General features: G+C 44.1%; 1 protein-coding gene and 1 long non-coding RNA gene across 4 annotated transcripts in view; one reads left to right on the top strand and one right to left on the bottom strand.

The window, feature by feature from the left end:
- Positions 1-11,436, bottom strand: part of DIP2B (disco interacting protein 2 homolog B) — a 182,291-nt gene extending 170,855 nt beyond the window's left edge. For all 3 annotated transcript variants that reach the window (XM_053375102.1, XM_053375105.1, XM_053375104.1), the window contains exon 1: positions 11,206-11,436. In XM_053375102.1, the coding sequence (XP_053231077.1) occupies positions 11,206-11,308 (103 nt within the window). In that variant the 5' untranslated portion in view covers positions 11,309-11,436. The remainder of the gene's footprint in view (positions 1-11,205) is intronic.
- A 155-nt stretch (positions 11,437-11,591) lies between these two features.
- Positions 11,592-15,213, top strand: LOC128407122 (uncharacterized). The gene is made up of 2 exons (XR_008328721.1): positions 11,592-11,767; positions 14,440-15,213. It is a non-coding gene; the product is annotated as an uncharacterized LOC128407122 (long non-coding RNA).
- Positions 15,214-15,599: the final 386 nt, after the last annotated feature.

The following is a 15,599-nucleotide window of genomic DNA, read 5'->3' as shown; positions in this document are numbered from 1 at the left end:
CATATAGCAGATAGATTGCTGAAGAATTAAGCTGGGCCTTATGTTAATTGCATCTTTGAAACTTGTGCTTGAGACCCTCCTCTTTCTTTTAACTCTATGAGCCCCCACCCCAGGGCCCCCAGCCGAGAATGGAACCACAGCACAGAGCAAATGTGACAGTGGTGGTGGTGTTTTTTAGCTGTTAAAAATAGCTGTGGAGATGATGTTTAGCAGGAAAACAGCATGGAGGAAAAAGTCAAACACACCAGGGACCCAATCCATATCAGGAGATTACACAGCCGGGTTGTTTAAAAAAATGAGAAAGGTAATTCCCAGAACAGAATTCAAAGGCATGGCAAAAGACATGTCTAGGTTTAACTCCAAAGTCACCTAGCAAATTTATGTAAGAGGTGAGATTTGAAACAGTTTTTCTGGATCACAACACAATCTTATAGCCACTGTGCTGTATAAACTTTTGCTGTAATGCTGTATAAACTTTTGCAGGTCCATGACAAACAGGAGCTACCTATCCCTTCACTGAATAGACAAAATGGCTACAATGCCAGCAGCTTGTACATATTCATGGCACCCTTTTGAAGACACACCTATGACGGCACTGAAAACTTGGGTTAGCTTGGCCTCGCCTATACTTGCCACACAAATCCTGTTAAGAGCAGCTCAGTCTCAAAACTGCTGCAACTCAAGTAAGTATGGTTTAGGACTCCCATGCAAACCATCTTAAATGACAGCGTCCCAAGAGGCAAGGATTCCTATATTAGATGGATGTTTAAAATCCAGGGTTATCAAGTGACCAGGAGATGTACCTCATTTCAACACATCAGTATTAGAGCATTCCAGGTCTACAGGAGTAAAATGAAGTGTCTGGGAAAGGAACATGCTGGATCATGTCACAGAACTGTACTTATCATAAGCAGGCCTCACCTATGAACGAGGAAATTACCTTACAGACTGTACTGCATGCAAGCACATTATAATTACAGAGATAGCATCACCAAAGTGTCCTTCCTGACTTGGTAGAGCTGTCCATAGAGATTTGCTGCTTCCCACTTCTCTCCCTCACTTAATGCACCTTACTTCTCAGGGTTTGAGTTTTCTTTATGTTCTTTATCCTTAGGGAACTGTCCCATTTGGGGGCATCAGGGCTGCTAGATACTACTGTACGCCAACTACCATGTCGGAGATACATGAGAGAAAGCAAAGGGAAGCAGCATATTACAGAAGAACTTAACACACGTGATATGCAAAGCACCACCACTCTTTCCTTATGAGAAGATCTGCAGGTGTTATTGACATCAGTTTGCCTCAGATATGGCTGAAATAAGAAGTCATGTTGGTTAAGGGACTGCTGCTGAAAACCGGAACTCCGTGTCAGTTCCCCTCTCATCTCTCTATAAAGCATAGTTAAGGAAATACATGAGGCAGCAGCATCACTTTCTTAGCTTTCCCATCTAGTTTACCCCAGTGGCAGCCAATAAAAAGTGAAGCGGAAGCAATGAAATTTATGGCATGACATCAGTGTCCCATGTTTCCTTAACTACATGCCTTACAGGGAAGAGGAGGGGGGAGACAATATGAAGATGCCGTTTTCAGCAGAAACACTTTAATCACCATTCCGACTTTATTCCACCCCTATAACTCAATAAACACCGGCATGCACACTTTTAAAAAATGCCCTTTCCCCCCCTCCATGTACATGCCCTTTCACATTAAGTTCAGTTTCACATTATAAGCTCAAGTCACCCTAAGGTCACTGCAAAGCAATTCCCCTTCTGAAAAAAAAGATAATATGTTCACATCTGGGAAACATTCACAGCACCAACAATTCAGGAGCAGCCTAGGATGTACTTGACAATTTCCTAAGTGACTATGTATATAAAGTTTTTACTAGAACTGACCAAAGCACTCCTTTTACCTTTATATTGCATTGTTTGATATTTGAAAAAATGAATTTATTTATTTTTTTAACGAAACCGTGTATATAAACTCCTCCTAGGGTGATCTTCAGTACAGGAAGGCTCGTAAGACTTCAAGACAAACTTGGAAGCGGCCTTTAGATGTGCTGTGATAACAGCTTCCCTTGGGATGCAGCTCACTATACAACAGTTCCACCTGGATACCAATTACATGCATGCACAGCCATACCTGAAGACAGCTTCCTACTGAATGTTTGTCTTGCTATTGGGATTGTAGTTCCATTTTTGTTTCTCAAGCTGGTCTCCGACTGTAATAAATTTCATGTTTCAATCCCAGCAAGCATTTACAGCAGGGGTCGGCAAACTTTTTCAGCAGGGGGCTGGTCCACTGTCCCTCAGACCTTGTGGGGGGCCAGACTTGGGGGGTGGGGGAATGAACAAATTCCTATGCCCCACAAATAACCCAGAGATGCATTTTAAATAAAAGGACACATTCTACTCATGTAAAAACACCAGGCAGGCCCCACAAATCACCCAGAAATGCATTTTAAATAAAAGCACACATTCTACTCATGTAAAAACACCAGGCAGGCCCCACAAATCACCCAGAGATGCATTTTAAATAAAAGGACACATTCTACTCATGTAAAAACATGCTGATTCCCGGACAGTCCGCGGGCCGGATTGAGAAGGTGATTGGGCTGGATCCAGCCCCTGGGCCTTACTTTGCCTACCCATGATTTACATGTTGTAAATCTAGCAGACTCCTTTCCTGCCACTAGGTGTAAAGCCAACAAGCATCCTAAAGCTAAAAGTCAATTCACCTTTCGAAAAGAAACACACTACATAATGAGAGGGAAACATATTGGCCTCAGAAAGGTTAAGAACATATTACACATTCCCCTCTTGTTATTAGGCCGCTCCAGAAAAAGGAGTGTGGCCTGGGAGGAGGCTGATTTCTGCTTGGACCTGCACCCAATACTTTGCCAAAGAAGGTAACACTTTTCTGACTTCACATGGTGTCAGGACAGGTTAAAGATACTGTGCTTTATAAAATCACCCTTCAGATTGGCTACTACACCAAAGTGGCCAGTACAGTTATGAGAGAAAATTAAACTGGACATATTCTAATCTCGCTCAGGACAGCTCTCTGTGTAGGGCCACATTCTGCAACAGCCACAAAAGCCACAAAATATGGGACTGGATGCAGAATTCAGATTCTTAAGAGTATCAGCTCTCATATATTTATTCTTAAACTTTCCATTCCTTAGGGATGTGTAGATATGCTTAGAGAAAATGTATGGACAATGCCAACTAAAATCTCAGAAGCCAGAGAGATGCCAAACTGAGACTGCAATCCTAGTCACACTTACATGGAAAAAAACTAATTGAACACAGTGGTACTTACTTCCAAGTAAATATGAGTAGCATTGCACCAGGGATTGAGACATGGTTGTATTGCCTTTTGCTTTTTACCTTTTTTATATTGCCCTGCATTGTGCTTTGCCTGTCAATGGTCTGAAAATGAGAATTATGCACAATAAAATAAATTATGCAGATTTACATAATTTATACAGCCTGTACAGTTTGGTTTCCCCCACCAGTGCAGTATTTCTCCTGGATGGAGATTGTTAATTTGTTTAGCACAGAGTACATACAGCTCTGGCAGTGGCATATTCTACAACTAATAATGTTTTGTAATTGATACTGACTGGACCCAAGGAGCACAACATAAGGAGGGAATACTGGTTTTATTTTTATTTTATTTCTCCATTTCAGGTGAGGCATCCCAGAGTGGTTGCCAACACTACATTTCAGCTGCTGGCTGAGAGGAAAGCAGAAACATGAAACCTGTCTCATTCTTAACTGAACTGGAAGGGAAAACAAAGAAGGGGGGAAAATCAATACTGTGCACACAGGTTAAAGACATTAGCTTGTTAAAAACAGAGCAGAAAATACAAAGCATTTCTCACTGTTAGTATTACTGGGTGCTAAAGTTACAGGGAGGAGAAAAGGAACCACAAAGGGAGAATACGCTCAGAAGGCAAACAGCAGCCAATATCACAAAAGTTTGCAAACAAAATTAGCAAAACATTTTTAAAATGCTTATCGTCATGTGTTGCAAACCATTAACAGGTCTCAAATAAAGTTGCTGGAGCAACAGGTGCAGCAGAGATGCCTATACTGCTTCATGGAAGAACATGCACCCAAGAATCCCCAAAACTCACTTTTCATGGGCACATTGACAGAACACTCTCCAAGGCAATGTGGCTCTCCTCCTATAGAGAAGATAACTAGGGCTACTGCTTCCTCTGCAGTCACTGGGGATTTACAAGGCATTACAGATCCCAAACCAAAACAACAGGATACCAGCCACATGACTCACACTGTACTTAACACAAATGTTAACGGTATAGCACTGCATCCTAAGTAAGTTCTACAGAAGTACTTAACAATGTCCAGCTTTTGCTCATGGGAATATGCCTACAAAACAAGTTTGTTTTAGGTAAAGGTAAAGGGACCCCTGACCATTAGGTCCAGTCGTGACCGACTCTGGGGTTGCGGAGCTCATCTCGCTTTATTGGCGTACAGCTTCCGGGTCATGTGGCCAGCATGACTAAGCCGCTTCTGGCAAACCAGAGCAGCGCACAGAAATGCCGTTTACCTTCCCGCCGGAGCGGTACCGATTTATCTACTTGCACTTTGACGTGCTTTCGAACTGCTAGGTTGGCAGAAGCTGGGACCGAGCAACGGGAGCTCACCCTGTCGCGGGGATTCGAATGGCCGACCTTCTGATCGGCAAGCCCTAGGCTCTGTGGTTTAACCCACAGCGCCACCCGGGTCCCGGGTTTAAGAGGGTATAAATCCCACCCACTTCCATAACCCTTTCACTTAAGACATTTGAGTCTTGCTTACCACATACGACGTCTATTTAGGATTACCAAAACAGTTGGTTCTTTGCAGACTCCCAATGACCCCAGGCCCCAACTCAAGTCCTGCAATTCCCAATGAAGTAGAGAAGGATGTGGGGGAAGGGGGAATCTCTAATACAAAGCACTTTGGGGTAGGGTGGGAGGTTCAGAGTGAGCTCAGCCTCTCTCTCTTGCTAATGCTTTTCTCTCAGCAAGTTGCTTTAAGTCAGAGAGCCTCTTTGGGACAAAAACAGCTGGGGAAAATTGGGAAAAGTTTCAGCTCCGTTCCCCAGCTTCATACAAAATCTGTGATGAGCGAGTACTGAAACACAGGCCTGCTGCCATCATGTCTAACTAGGCTTCATATTTTGTGGACATGGGACCCAGTATTTTTTCCTCAATAGGGCACAGATTTCAGCTATCACAGCATGTATAAACAGAAATGTGGTCAAACACGTATGAGAAGGACAGACAGACAGAGAGTCTGGGATTTTTAAAAAAATGTATGCTACAAGCAATTATTTCATAGTTGGGGTGGTTGAGGAGAAGCACACAGGGCCTCAGCCATGTTGCTTTGGGGCCAGTAATTCTAACAGAGGTGGAAGCAGAAACCTATCTAGTCCCTGTAAGATCAAGCAAATCACTTGTGATAAAAATATAAAGCAGCTGGGGATCCAGTTTCCTCACTCCTAAACTTCTTGATCTCCAGATAAGAAAAAAGCTTAGAGGTTTTGTTGTTTTTTAACAATCCCATCACAGTCTAGCACCCCTTCTCCTTTTTAGAAATGAAATCAGAGGCAGGTGGCTGCTATCATAGCCTATTCAAAGTCCTAGCTGGGAACACCCACAAAGTAAACAAATTACCTCACCATGGGGGGGGGGGGAAGGGAGGTAACTGGGGACAAAACTAGATGAAAATATTCTTTTTAATCTGCGCAGAAGGAAGATGGAATGTAACCCACAATTTTTCTCCTGTAGTGGACATTGCGCTGGGTGGTCATCTCTATAGCAGTACCACATCCCAGGCACGTCTTGGAGACACAACCTGCTACCACAGGCCTACCACCCTCCATCTGGGGTGGGTGCTATTATACCGTCTCCTTTTATTATTTTTCATTTGGGCTATTTGTATCTCAACTAACAATTTTCAACGATAGATAAAAGTGGCACAGCTCAAAGCACCAGTGGAGTGGGGCCACACGGCCTCACAGTAAAAGGTATTCAGTTTTTTTGAGGGGAGGCAAGAAGTGGATATGAAAGAGGTGTATAAAATTATGCATAGTGCAGAGAACGTAGATATGCTCCTCCATCCTGCTATCATGCGCCACACAACACCGGCCCCCACAATCCCCTTCAGAAGCTGGCACCTCTGTAGTGCATTATTTAAAGGTTGTAGTGATAGCAGCAAGCTTGGACAGTTTGGTTTCTGTCAAGGCTGTCTACCCCTCCCAATTGGTGATACATACATGCGCGTGCACACACAATGAGTTTTGGGGTTATTTTTTGGTTTATTGGTTCAGTGGCAATAGGCAATAGGTTCAGTGGTTCAGTGGCAATAGGCAATAGGCAATAGGCAAAAGGCAGAGCTGCCTTTTATTGGGGGGAAGGGGTTCTGAGCATTAACATTTTTTATGAAATGGGCATTTCTTTTAAGCCAAAATTGCTTAGCATCTGGTTGGCCAACATGGGAAGATGATGCTGAACCGGATAAACCTCTGATCCAGCAGGACTCCCCTTATGTCCTTAAATAGCTGGCTGCCACTGGGCAAAAATCTATGCCATATTAATGTATTTTCATCTGCACCCATTTTTATAACATGACAAACTGAAGCAAGTCAATTTATTCCTTGTGAAATTTAAATACATCATTGCCTACACTGATACCAAGAGGTGTTTAGTTCACACAGCAGAGGCCAGGTACATGTTAAAGCATCTTCAAATAGGCATCAGTAACTGATAAATAACTAATCAGAAAAAGACCCTTCTTGGTGGTTATATCTAATGCAAACCTACTGAGCAAAATATTTATTGGGCTTGTACCATATGATTCCTCTTTCTCTTCCCCTCCCCCTCCAAATCTGCTCCAGAAGGTGACCCAATACTCCTGAGCAGATTTTGCAGGATGATTTTTTTTGGAGGGGCATGTTCCTGTTAGATTTCACCCAAAGTGGGTTTGCACCACTTTAACTATCATGGCTTCCTCAAAGAATGCTAGGAATTGTAGTTTGCTAGAGGTGCTGAAATTCCGTGGTAGAAATCTCCAGCTCTCCTGTCAGAGCTTCCTAGAAAAGGAAAGGGACTGTTTTATTTGGCTGGTTTAAAACTGAAGTATAGATACTCCTAATGTGAGTTAAAGAACAAATCAAGTGTACACTCAAAGAGGATAGATTTTGAACCTATCACAAGCCAACAGCATGTGACAGTCTGAGAAGTACTAATATGTACTAAAATGCAAGGCATGCAGGTAACATTATTTGCACATGCACACACATCCCTACACAAACACATTTTCATAATAAATTAGTATTCTTGCTGGGCAATGCTGAAAAAGTACTGCAGTGATCTGAGCTGCAGTTTCAAAGCGTATCAGATTCAGATGCTGCATAAACAATGCAGGATTTCCTAAAAACATAGAACAGTATAGGTTGAACCGTGTAGAAATGGTTGAGTTTTTTTAAGCCTAGGGTAAAATGACACACGCTGCAGAAAATATAAAAATGTCTTCCCAGCAGTTACAAGCGCCAGTAAATTCAGCAATTTACAATTCTCTCAAAAGGGCATAAGAGGACATTCTCTGTCATTACTTCATATCATCAACATTCACCAAAACTTAATAGCAGACATAATAACAAGCTATACTCTTACATTTTTTTATGAACTCCCCTAGAAACTGGACTAAAATCCCCTCCAGAAATTTTGTGTGCTACAAAGTGACATATCAAAGTAGCTAAGAGTGACCTTTAAAGGCCTGAAGCCTACAAGGGGGTTAGTACCATTAAGGAAGCCTGTTGTGGTAAGTACATTGATGAATAGGGTCCTAAACTAAGACTTAACATAACACAAATTTCCTACTAATTTCTTAATGAGAAAAAAACCCCAAAGTGATCAATGAAAGGAACAGCAACGCCACTTTTAAAAGATGCATATGCTACTTCTTGTGAATTGTCTATTCATAGAACTTCTGCCAGAAAAACTTACTAATACAGTGTGTTTACAGATCAGAAAAAGGCTTGCTTAACAAAGCAGAGCAGAACAGGATTGTGGAATATTCTTCCATGGTTTTACTGATCATGATCCAGCATGTGGAGAATGTGATTCTACATGTAAAGAGCAAATTAATTGTACAGGAATAGAGCTCAATTTCTGAGTAATTCCCATGGAAATACTTACAGTATCTGATATATAAGGCTTTAAACTAAAAAATAAAAATCTTAAATTTGGCCCAGAAGCATATAGGCAGCATAATTAGCCAGTAATAGATGTTACTGTTGTACTAGTGATTACAAGTACTCCCAAACTACTGGTCTGCTCCTTCAGAGGAAGTGTAACCACATCCAGAACAGACAATTGACTAGTCTGTAGTGCAGGACAGGCAACTGACTAATCTCATTACTCCAGTTAGGTAGGTATATACCATGAAGTAGAGATGTTATGGTATGAGGGCATCTAGACCATATTCTCACCATACACTAGATGACATTCCAAGTGCTCATCTCTTAAGTTTCTGTGGCCAAGATTCAAACAACCATTCATTTTTTTCAGTGTTTGCAAGTGCACTTTGTGTTTCCTTAAGCAGTCATATTATGAATGACAAAAAAGATGCAAAGGAGCAAAACAAAAGCATTTTTTTATGATATCATTGGTTATGTCTGCTGCTGAAAATCAAAAATTCTACTAGGCAAGTACAAGCACTTGATCTAATCAATGTAGCTCTTTGGTTGCAAACCCAAGTAACTTATCCCCAGTAAGATAATTCGCAAATAATTCCTCTTCTGAAATAACTCACAATGCATTCATGATAAAAAAGCAAAGGATGTGCACAAAAGGGGCTGGCAACTGATTTCCCCCCCTAAAAATGCCCTGTAGACATAATCCCTAATGTTACACCAGAGAGAGAGAATGTATACCCTGTAAAAATGACATCTCTTATTCCTCCCCCTATGCAGAGTCAGTCCTTTTCTCTCAACTTCAACACACAGTGTCTTCTGTTCTGCAAAAACCATCTATGGGCGTCATTTTCAAGAAAACTGAGGACAATAGCTTAACAGCCAGTGTGCAGAAAGCTCAACATGGAGACTAAAAAAAAAATGCAACCACAGAAAAGAAAAGAGGAAATGTGCCATTTATGGCTCAAACACAATTTAAGGTTTTGTTTTTAGCATAAACAGGAACTTTCTGTTAACTGATTACAGCTGCATGAAACAGCTTGCACAGGTCACATGGAAAATACATTATGCTCCCCCCACCCCTCATTGTTATCCGAGACTCCTCACCCACATGTACACCTCATAAAAAGCAGTTGATTTTTTCCTTGAAGGAGCTATTAAAACCTGTAAGATGACAGGGAATTAAACAGAAGAGGAAACCATCTACAGGAACACATTAAAATTGGTACATTTACATGATATAAAGGGCAAGGGGGAAGGGGGGGAAGAGAGCAAGCATCAGGTCAGTCTCTTCCCCTCGAACTGTATGAAAGGCTTAGAGCTCTCTCTCACTCATACATAGAGCAAGCTACCCAAGGGCATTTGAAAAAGGGGAGATTTACCACTCCAAGACAGCTCTCGTAGCCCCTTTTCACAGGACAGAGCCATGGAAATATTTCTAAACAAGTATTTTAAGCAAACACAGATTTTCCCCCCATACCTACTGAACTGTCAGGCTTGGTGGAAAGTAGCAAATCAGAAGAAGGCCAGATGACAGATAAGTGTGTAACAGAAGGGTGGGTGGGGGATTTTATATTACAGTAAAGGATCCAGAGGGGACCTTATCCAGAAATGGGGAATCCAAGCCCCATCAGCTCAGTCACACTCTGCCCACACTTCAGTGATGCTCACTGACAGGCACACTGCTGAGGAGTCAGAAGGGATGCCCACCCTACCCCTAATTTGGGTATCATTTGCACAATGCATGCAGTATTTTAAACAACCAGGGAGAAGTACATAAAGTGCAGCAACAACCCATACATGCTATAAGGCTGAGCAACGGGCTACAGGGAACCCCCACAGCTCAATACAATGTCTAGCTTTGTGCATTTGCAGATGTCACCAAGACCAGCATCTACCACAAGCCAGGGAAGATTCAGAGACGCTTCTGCACCCCAACGGATTACAGTATGAGCAAGGTGGCAGTGAGGTAGCGGCCTACCCATTTCCACTGACTAACGTGGCAAAGGGACTGCAAAGAAAGAGAACTTAACAATGTAAGTGCTAAGGTGCAAGCTTTAACTCACAATGAAGTCACACGGGGGGGGGCATGTGAGTGTGGATGGGGGGGAAGGGAAGGGGATGAAGAAGGAGGAAATCTCTTGTGTGCCTTCGCAAAATTAATACAGACTGAGGGAAGGCAAAGGAGCATAAGTAAAGGAGCAGAAAATGGAAATCACACACACAGAGAGAGAGAGAGAAATAAAGAAAAGGAGCAGAAAATAGAAAGCACAACAGTAAGAAACACCATAGACAGAATAATTGCCACACATAGGAAGAACAAGGATATAGTTTGAGTTCCACACTTGCAATTTTATAAATCATTTAATGTGTCAACACAAATAGAAGTTATTAATATTGCAGTTGTTGTATAAGGGATTATGATGATGACCAGAATGTATGGAAACTAGTAACATTTTGGAACGCAGAAATATAGCAAATAACCAAGCCATCAATTCTAGCACGTGGGGGGGACCTTCTCTAAATGATAAAATTGGATATTTGAACTACTGATAATAATAATTGTATTATAAACTGGTATTGCTACAACGAGGCTATTATTATTGGATTGTAGTTGAAAGCCAATAAAAAAATGAAAAGCACACGCACACACTTAAGAAGAATTAAGAAACCCAAAGACTCGTTTGCACACTCTCTAACAGCTCCATGCTAACCCTAAACGAGGAAGAAAACGCCATTATCTAGAGAAGGGGGAAACGGGAGGTTGCAAAGAGCGCAGGATTAGGAAAAGGAGAGAAAAGGGCCTCTTCTCCTTCCTCCTCCTCCTCCACCACCACCATCACTGCCCCCAAAACCGAAGGGGGGAAATGCCCTCTGCTTAGCCAAAGAGGGGGCGATCGATGGAAAGGTGCCAGGAATGGGAAGGGAAGGGAGGAAGGGCTCCGATCCCCTTTCGCCCTCTCTCCGTTCCCGCCCTGGAAAGAAGAGGCTCACCTTCCGAGAGCTCCAGCTCCAGCTCGGCGAGCTGCTCGCGGACCTCCCGGGGCAAGCTGGCCGGCGGAGACACGGCGCCGTTACCGCCTGGCGGCTCAGCCATGATGGGGAGGGAAAAGTGGCCGACTCCGGCGGCGGCGGCGGCAGCAGCAGCAGCTGCGGCTCCTCCTCCTTCCTCCCCTCAGCGCTGAGGGCTCCGGATCCCGCCGCGCCAAGCAACGGCGCCCGCCGCCATGGCCGTGATCCTCCTCCTCCTCCGCCCGCTTCGCCTCCCAGCGCCGCCGCCTCGTCCTCCTCCCCGCAGCCGAGCTGAGCCCCGGCTAGGTCACATGAGAAAGGCGGGAGGCGGGCAGGCCCAGCCCGGGCTCCGGCAGCAGCAGCGCCGCCACCACCGCGCGAACCGAACGAGCGCCGCCTCAGGCAGGGCTAGGCCTAGCCGTCGAAGGCGCCACGGCTAGCTAGGCCGCGGGCGACCTCCGCTGGCCGCCTCGGACAAGCGCACGGCGCCGCGATAGCGTTCGCTCGGGCCATACTTCCCTTCTGAAGAAAGCGCTTAGCATTGGTATGGCGCTTGTGAGGCATTTCCAGAAGCTTCCATATCCTCCCACTAGGGGGGACAACTTGATGTAAAATATTGGGGTACCATCGTCCACGTGACGCAGTGCAAAGTTTGAATGGGAATGCCATCAACTTTTTTTGGGGGGGGGGTGGTCAGTCGGACCCCTTCATATATTTTATGGGGGTATCAAAGCCCCCAGATCCCCTAGAAGATGGCTCCTATGCCTCCAACATGCTTTTGAATTATGGTGCTGGAGGAGACTCTTGAGAGTCCCATGGACTGCAAGAAGAACAAACCTATCCATTCTGAAGGAAATCAGCCCTGAGTGCTCACTGGAAGGACAGATCCTGAAGCTGAGGCTCCAATACTTTGGCCACCTCATGAGAAGAGAAGACTCCCTGGAAAAGACCCTGAGGTTGGGAAAGATGGAGGGCACAAGGAGAAGGGGACGACAGAGGACGAGATGGTTGGACAGTGTTCTCGAAGCTACCAGCATGAGTTTGACCAAACTGCGGGAGGCAGTGGAAGACGGGAGTGCCTGGTGTGCTCTGGTCCATGGGTCACGAAGTCGGACACGACTAAACGACTAAACAACAGCAACATGCCTCCAACATTTATCCAATGAAAATAGGGACGTCCTATTCAAGAAGAAGAAGAAGTGCATTTTTCTAGAAAAATACAAGCTGTTTAAAAGTTTGGCTCCTACTGTAACAACAACAAAAAATAGGTTCTGGTACTGCATGCCGTTGAGTAACCCCTGAGGAAAAAGCACTAGGAGGAGGAGGAGGAGCTTTTTCCTAGAAAAATAGGTGCTGGTAATCACCATGAAGTTGTTACAGTAAGAGCCAAAATTTAACAGCAACAAAAAATAGACGCTGGTGGCACTGTGGGTTAAACCACAGAGCCTAGGGCTTGCTGATCAGGTCGCGGTTCGAATCCCTGTGATGGGGTGAGCTTTGGTCCCTGCTCCTGCCAACCTAGCAGTTCAAAAGCACGTCAAAGTGCAAGTAGATAAATAGGTACCACTCCGGCGGGAAGGTAAACGGTGTTTCCGTGTGCTGCTCTGGTTCGCCAGAAGCGACTTAGTCATGCTGGCCACATGACCCGGAAGCTGTACGCCGGCTCCCTTGGCCAATAAAGTGAGATGAGCGGCACAACCTCAGAGTCTGTCACGACTGGACCTAATGGTCAGGGGTCCCTTTACCTTTTTACTGTGTACCCTTGAGTAACCGCTGAAAAAAAGCACTAGCACTAATAATACCCCGCACATCTGACTGGGTTGCTATAGCCACTCTGGGCAGCTTCAGACGTACAGTGGTACCTTGGTTTACGAACTTAATCCGTTCCGGAAGTCCATTCTTAAACCAAAACTGTTATTGAACCGGGGCATGCTTTCCCTAATGAGGCTTCCTGCCGCCCGCACCCTCGGATTCCGTTCTTAGACTGAGGTAAAGTTCTCAAACCGGGACACTACTTCTGGTTTTGCGGAGTTTGTAAACCGAACCGTTCGTAAACAGGACTGTTCTTAAACCAAGGTACCACTGTATATAGAAACGTAAAACACCAAATATGAGAAGACTTCAGTATACAGGGCTGCCTTCAGATGTCCTCCTTGACTGGAGGATCATGTTACTCCATACCCTCCAATATTGCTCCGATGAAAATAGGGATATCCTAAGAAAAAGCGGGACACACCAGGATTAAATCAGAAACCGGGAAAGCTTCCGTAAATCCAGGACTGCCCCTAGAAAATAGGGACACTTGGAGGGTTTGGGCTCTAGAAGCACTGAAGTAGGTCACCCCACATGCGTAGCTCAAGTTTGTTTCAGACCCGGGATTGCTAATGACCAATATTAAGATGAAGGGTCTGCCTTGCATGTTAAGCATGCTGCTTTATGGAAGTGAGTTGGGGGCATGTTGATTTCCCTGAAGTGACGCCTCAACATCTTCAATACGTGCAAAGTCAAGGAGATTTGGAGCATCACATGGCAGGACAGTCGGGAAAAAAGATGTGCTCTCCCAAGCCCACATTCTCAGCATGTTCACACTTCTGCTGCAGTGACGTCTACACTGGCTTGGTCACGTCCACAGGCACTCTCATACTCTGTGGCCATCCTACAGCTACAGGATCCAGCCTTCTAGCCAGCATGCTCAATGGTGACATGCATACAGGAAACCTGACTGCAAGTCAAGGTCACTTCTGGCAATGCTGTAAGGCCAATGCCTACCACAGAAACACAATGCTAAAGAACAGGAATGATCAGGAATTGAGTAAGCAACGTGGGAGGGATTAGCAAGTTAACCTTTTCGGGCCAACACATTTTAGAAAATTTATAAAGTGTCATGGACATGAAAAACCTGGCAAATGCTCATAATCACTCATCTCCAAAAAGTCAAAATATCAATGCCTCTGTAACCACCTTTTTGTGTTTAAAGCAAGCTGCTTTGGGGTGGGGCAGGGGGCCTTGGCAAGCGGCAACTGGGTTGTTTAAGTGCACAGTAGTGCTTGTGGACTCCAGGATTGAGTAGAAAGTATCTTTTATTTCACTTTAATAGACAGGGTTGATATGTGACGTTGTGCGTATCAATATATTGTCAAAATCACAAGCCGCATTTAAATCTCAAACCGCTAACTAGATTCCTTTGCTCATTTGAGATTCCTTTGCTTACTCCAGGACAGGAAATCTGTGATCTTCCAGGTGTGTTGATTCCAGTTCCCATCAGCCAACATAAGTGACGAGTCGTAAAACAAGTTCCGTATGAAGGTTCCCCATTCCTGGTTTTCATAGTAAGGCTGAAATCAATGCTATTTTGTGTGGTAATGAATCCTTATCTATAAAACGTAGTCAGGAATTGAGGCTTCCCCCAGACTTTTCACACTTTGTGACAAGGTACATGATGGAAACAAATATGGAAATACTTGAGGAAATGTTTTAATACAAATAACCAAGTTTTGCAACTTATGTCACCTTAATTGTATAATAAGTTTTATACATTATTTGTTCAGGTATGTGTATTTCTTATAGCAAATCAATAAAACTGGCAAACTGATCCCCTTCTGCATGTGAAGACTGGAAAAACCGATATATGCTGTTTTATACAATGCACAAAATAAACAGGGGGTTTATCGCTGCTGTGCCAGTACATTCACAAACCTTTCAATGGAGGTTCCACAAAGAATGTTGTCAAATAATGGAGTTTGCTTTTCCATAAATCATCCGGCAACGACTAGCAAAAGTGTAAATCTGACAAGCATCTCATGTAGTTGTGGGGAATATTGACTTAGGCTGTCATAGGATGTAGGTCTGTGGTCCCCCCCCCAACTTCCCATAATTTTACAAGCGCCACAATTCAAAGCAGGGAAGAGTGATGTGACTCAACTCCTCTTACAATCTTTGTGCGGAAAGTCATGCCATCACCAAGTTGTTTTTGCCCCTCCCGGGGAAGACGGGTGATTTTCAGCAGAAAAACCACCCTACTGTTCCCTCACTCCCTTGCAACAGCCTTCCCTTTCAAACTGAATGATTTTGAGTAGCTGGTGAGGCTCCAACTACATGTAGTTCTATTGTAAAAAGACGACGATAACGTCGGTGAGGACAGAAGTCATAGTTTCCATTGTACTGTGTCAAGACTGGCCAACTGAAGTATTTGCTTTATGTTTCAGGGTGAAATTTAAAAGAATGAATGCTGTTGTCTTATACGTCCTCTATAGCAGGGGGGGCAGATTTGTGGTTCTCCATATGTTCTTGGACTACAACTCCCAAAATCCTCAACCACTGCCCATGCTGCCTGGGGGCAACACCATCTGGAGCGCTACAGGTTAGCCTTCCCAATC

The sequence above is a fragment of the Podarcis raffonei genome, chromosome 2 (assembly GCF_027172205.1).
Source record: "Podarcis raffonei isolate rPodRaf1 chromosome 2, rPodRaf1.pri, whole genome shotgun sequence".
Taxonomy (NCBI): domain Eukaryota; kingdom Metazoa; phylum Chordata; class Lepidosauria; order Squamata; family Lacertidae; genus Podarcis; species Podarcis raffonei.
This window is presented reverse-complemented; position numbering and strand designations above follow the sequence as displayed.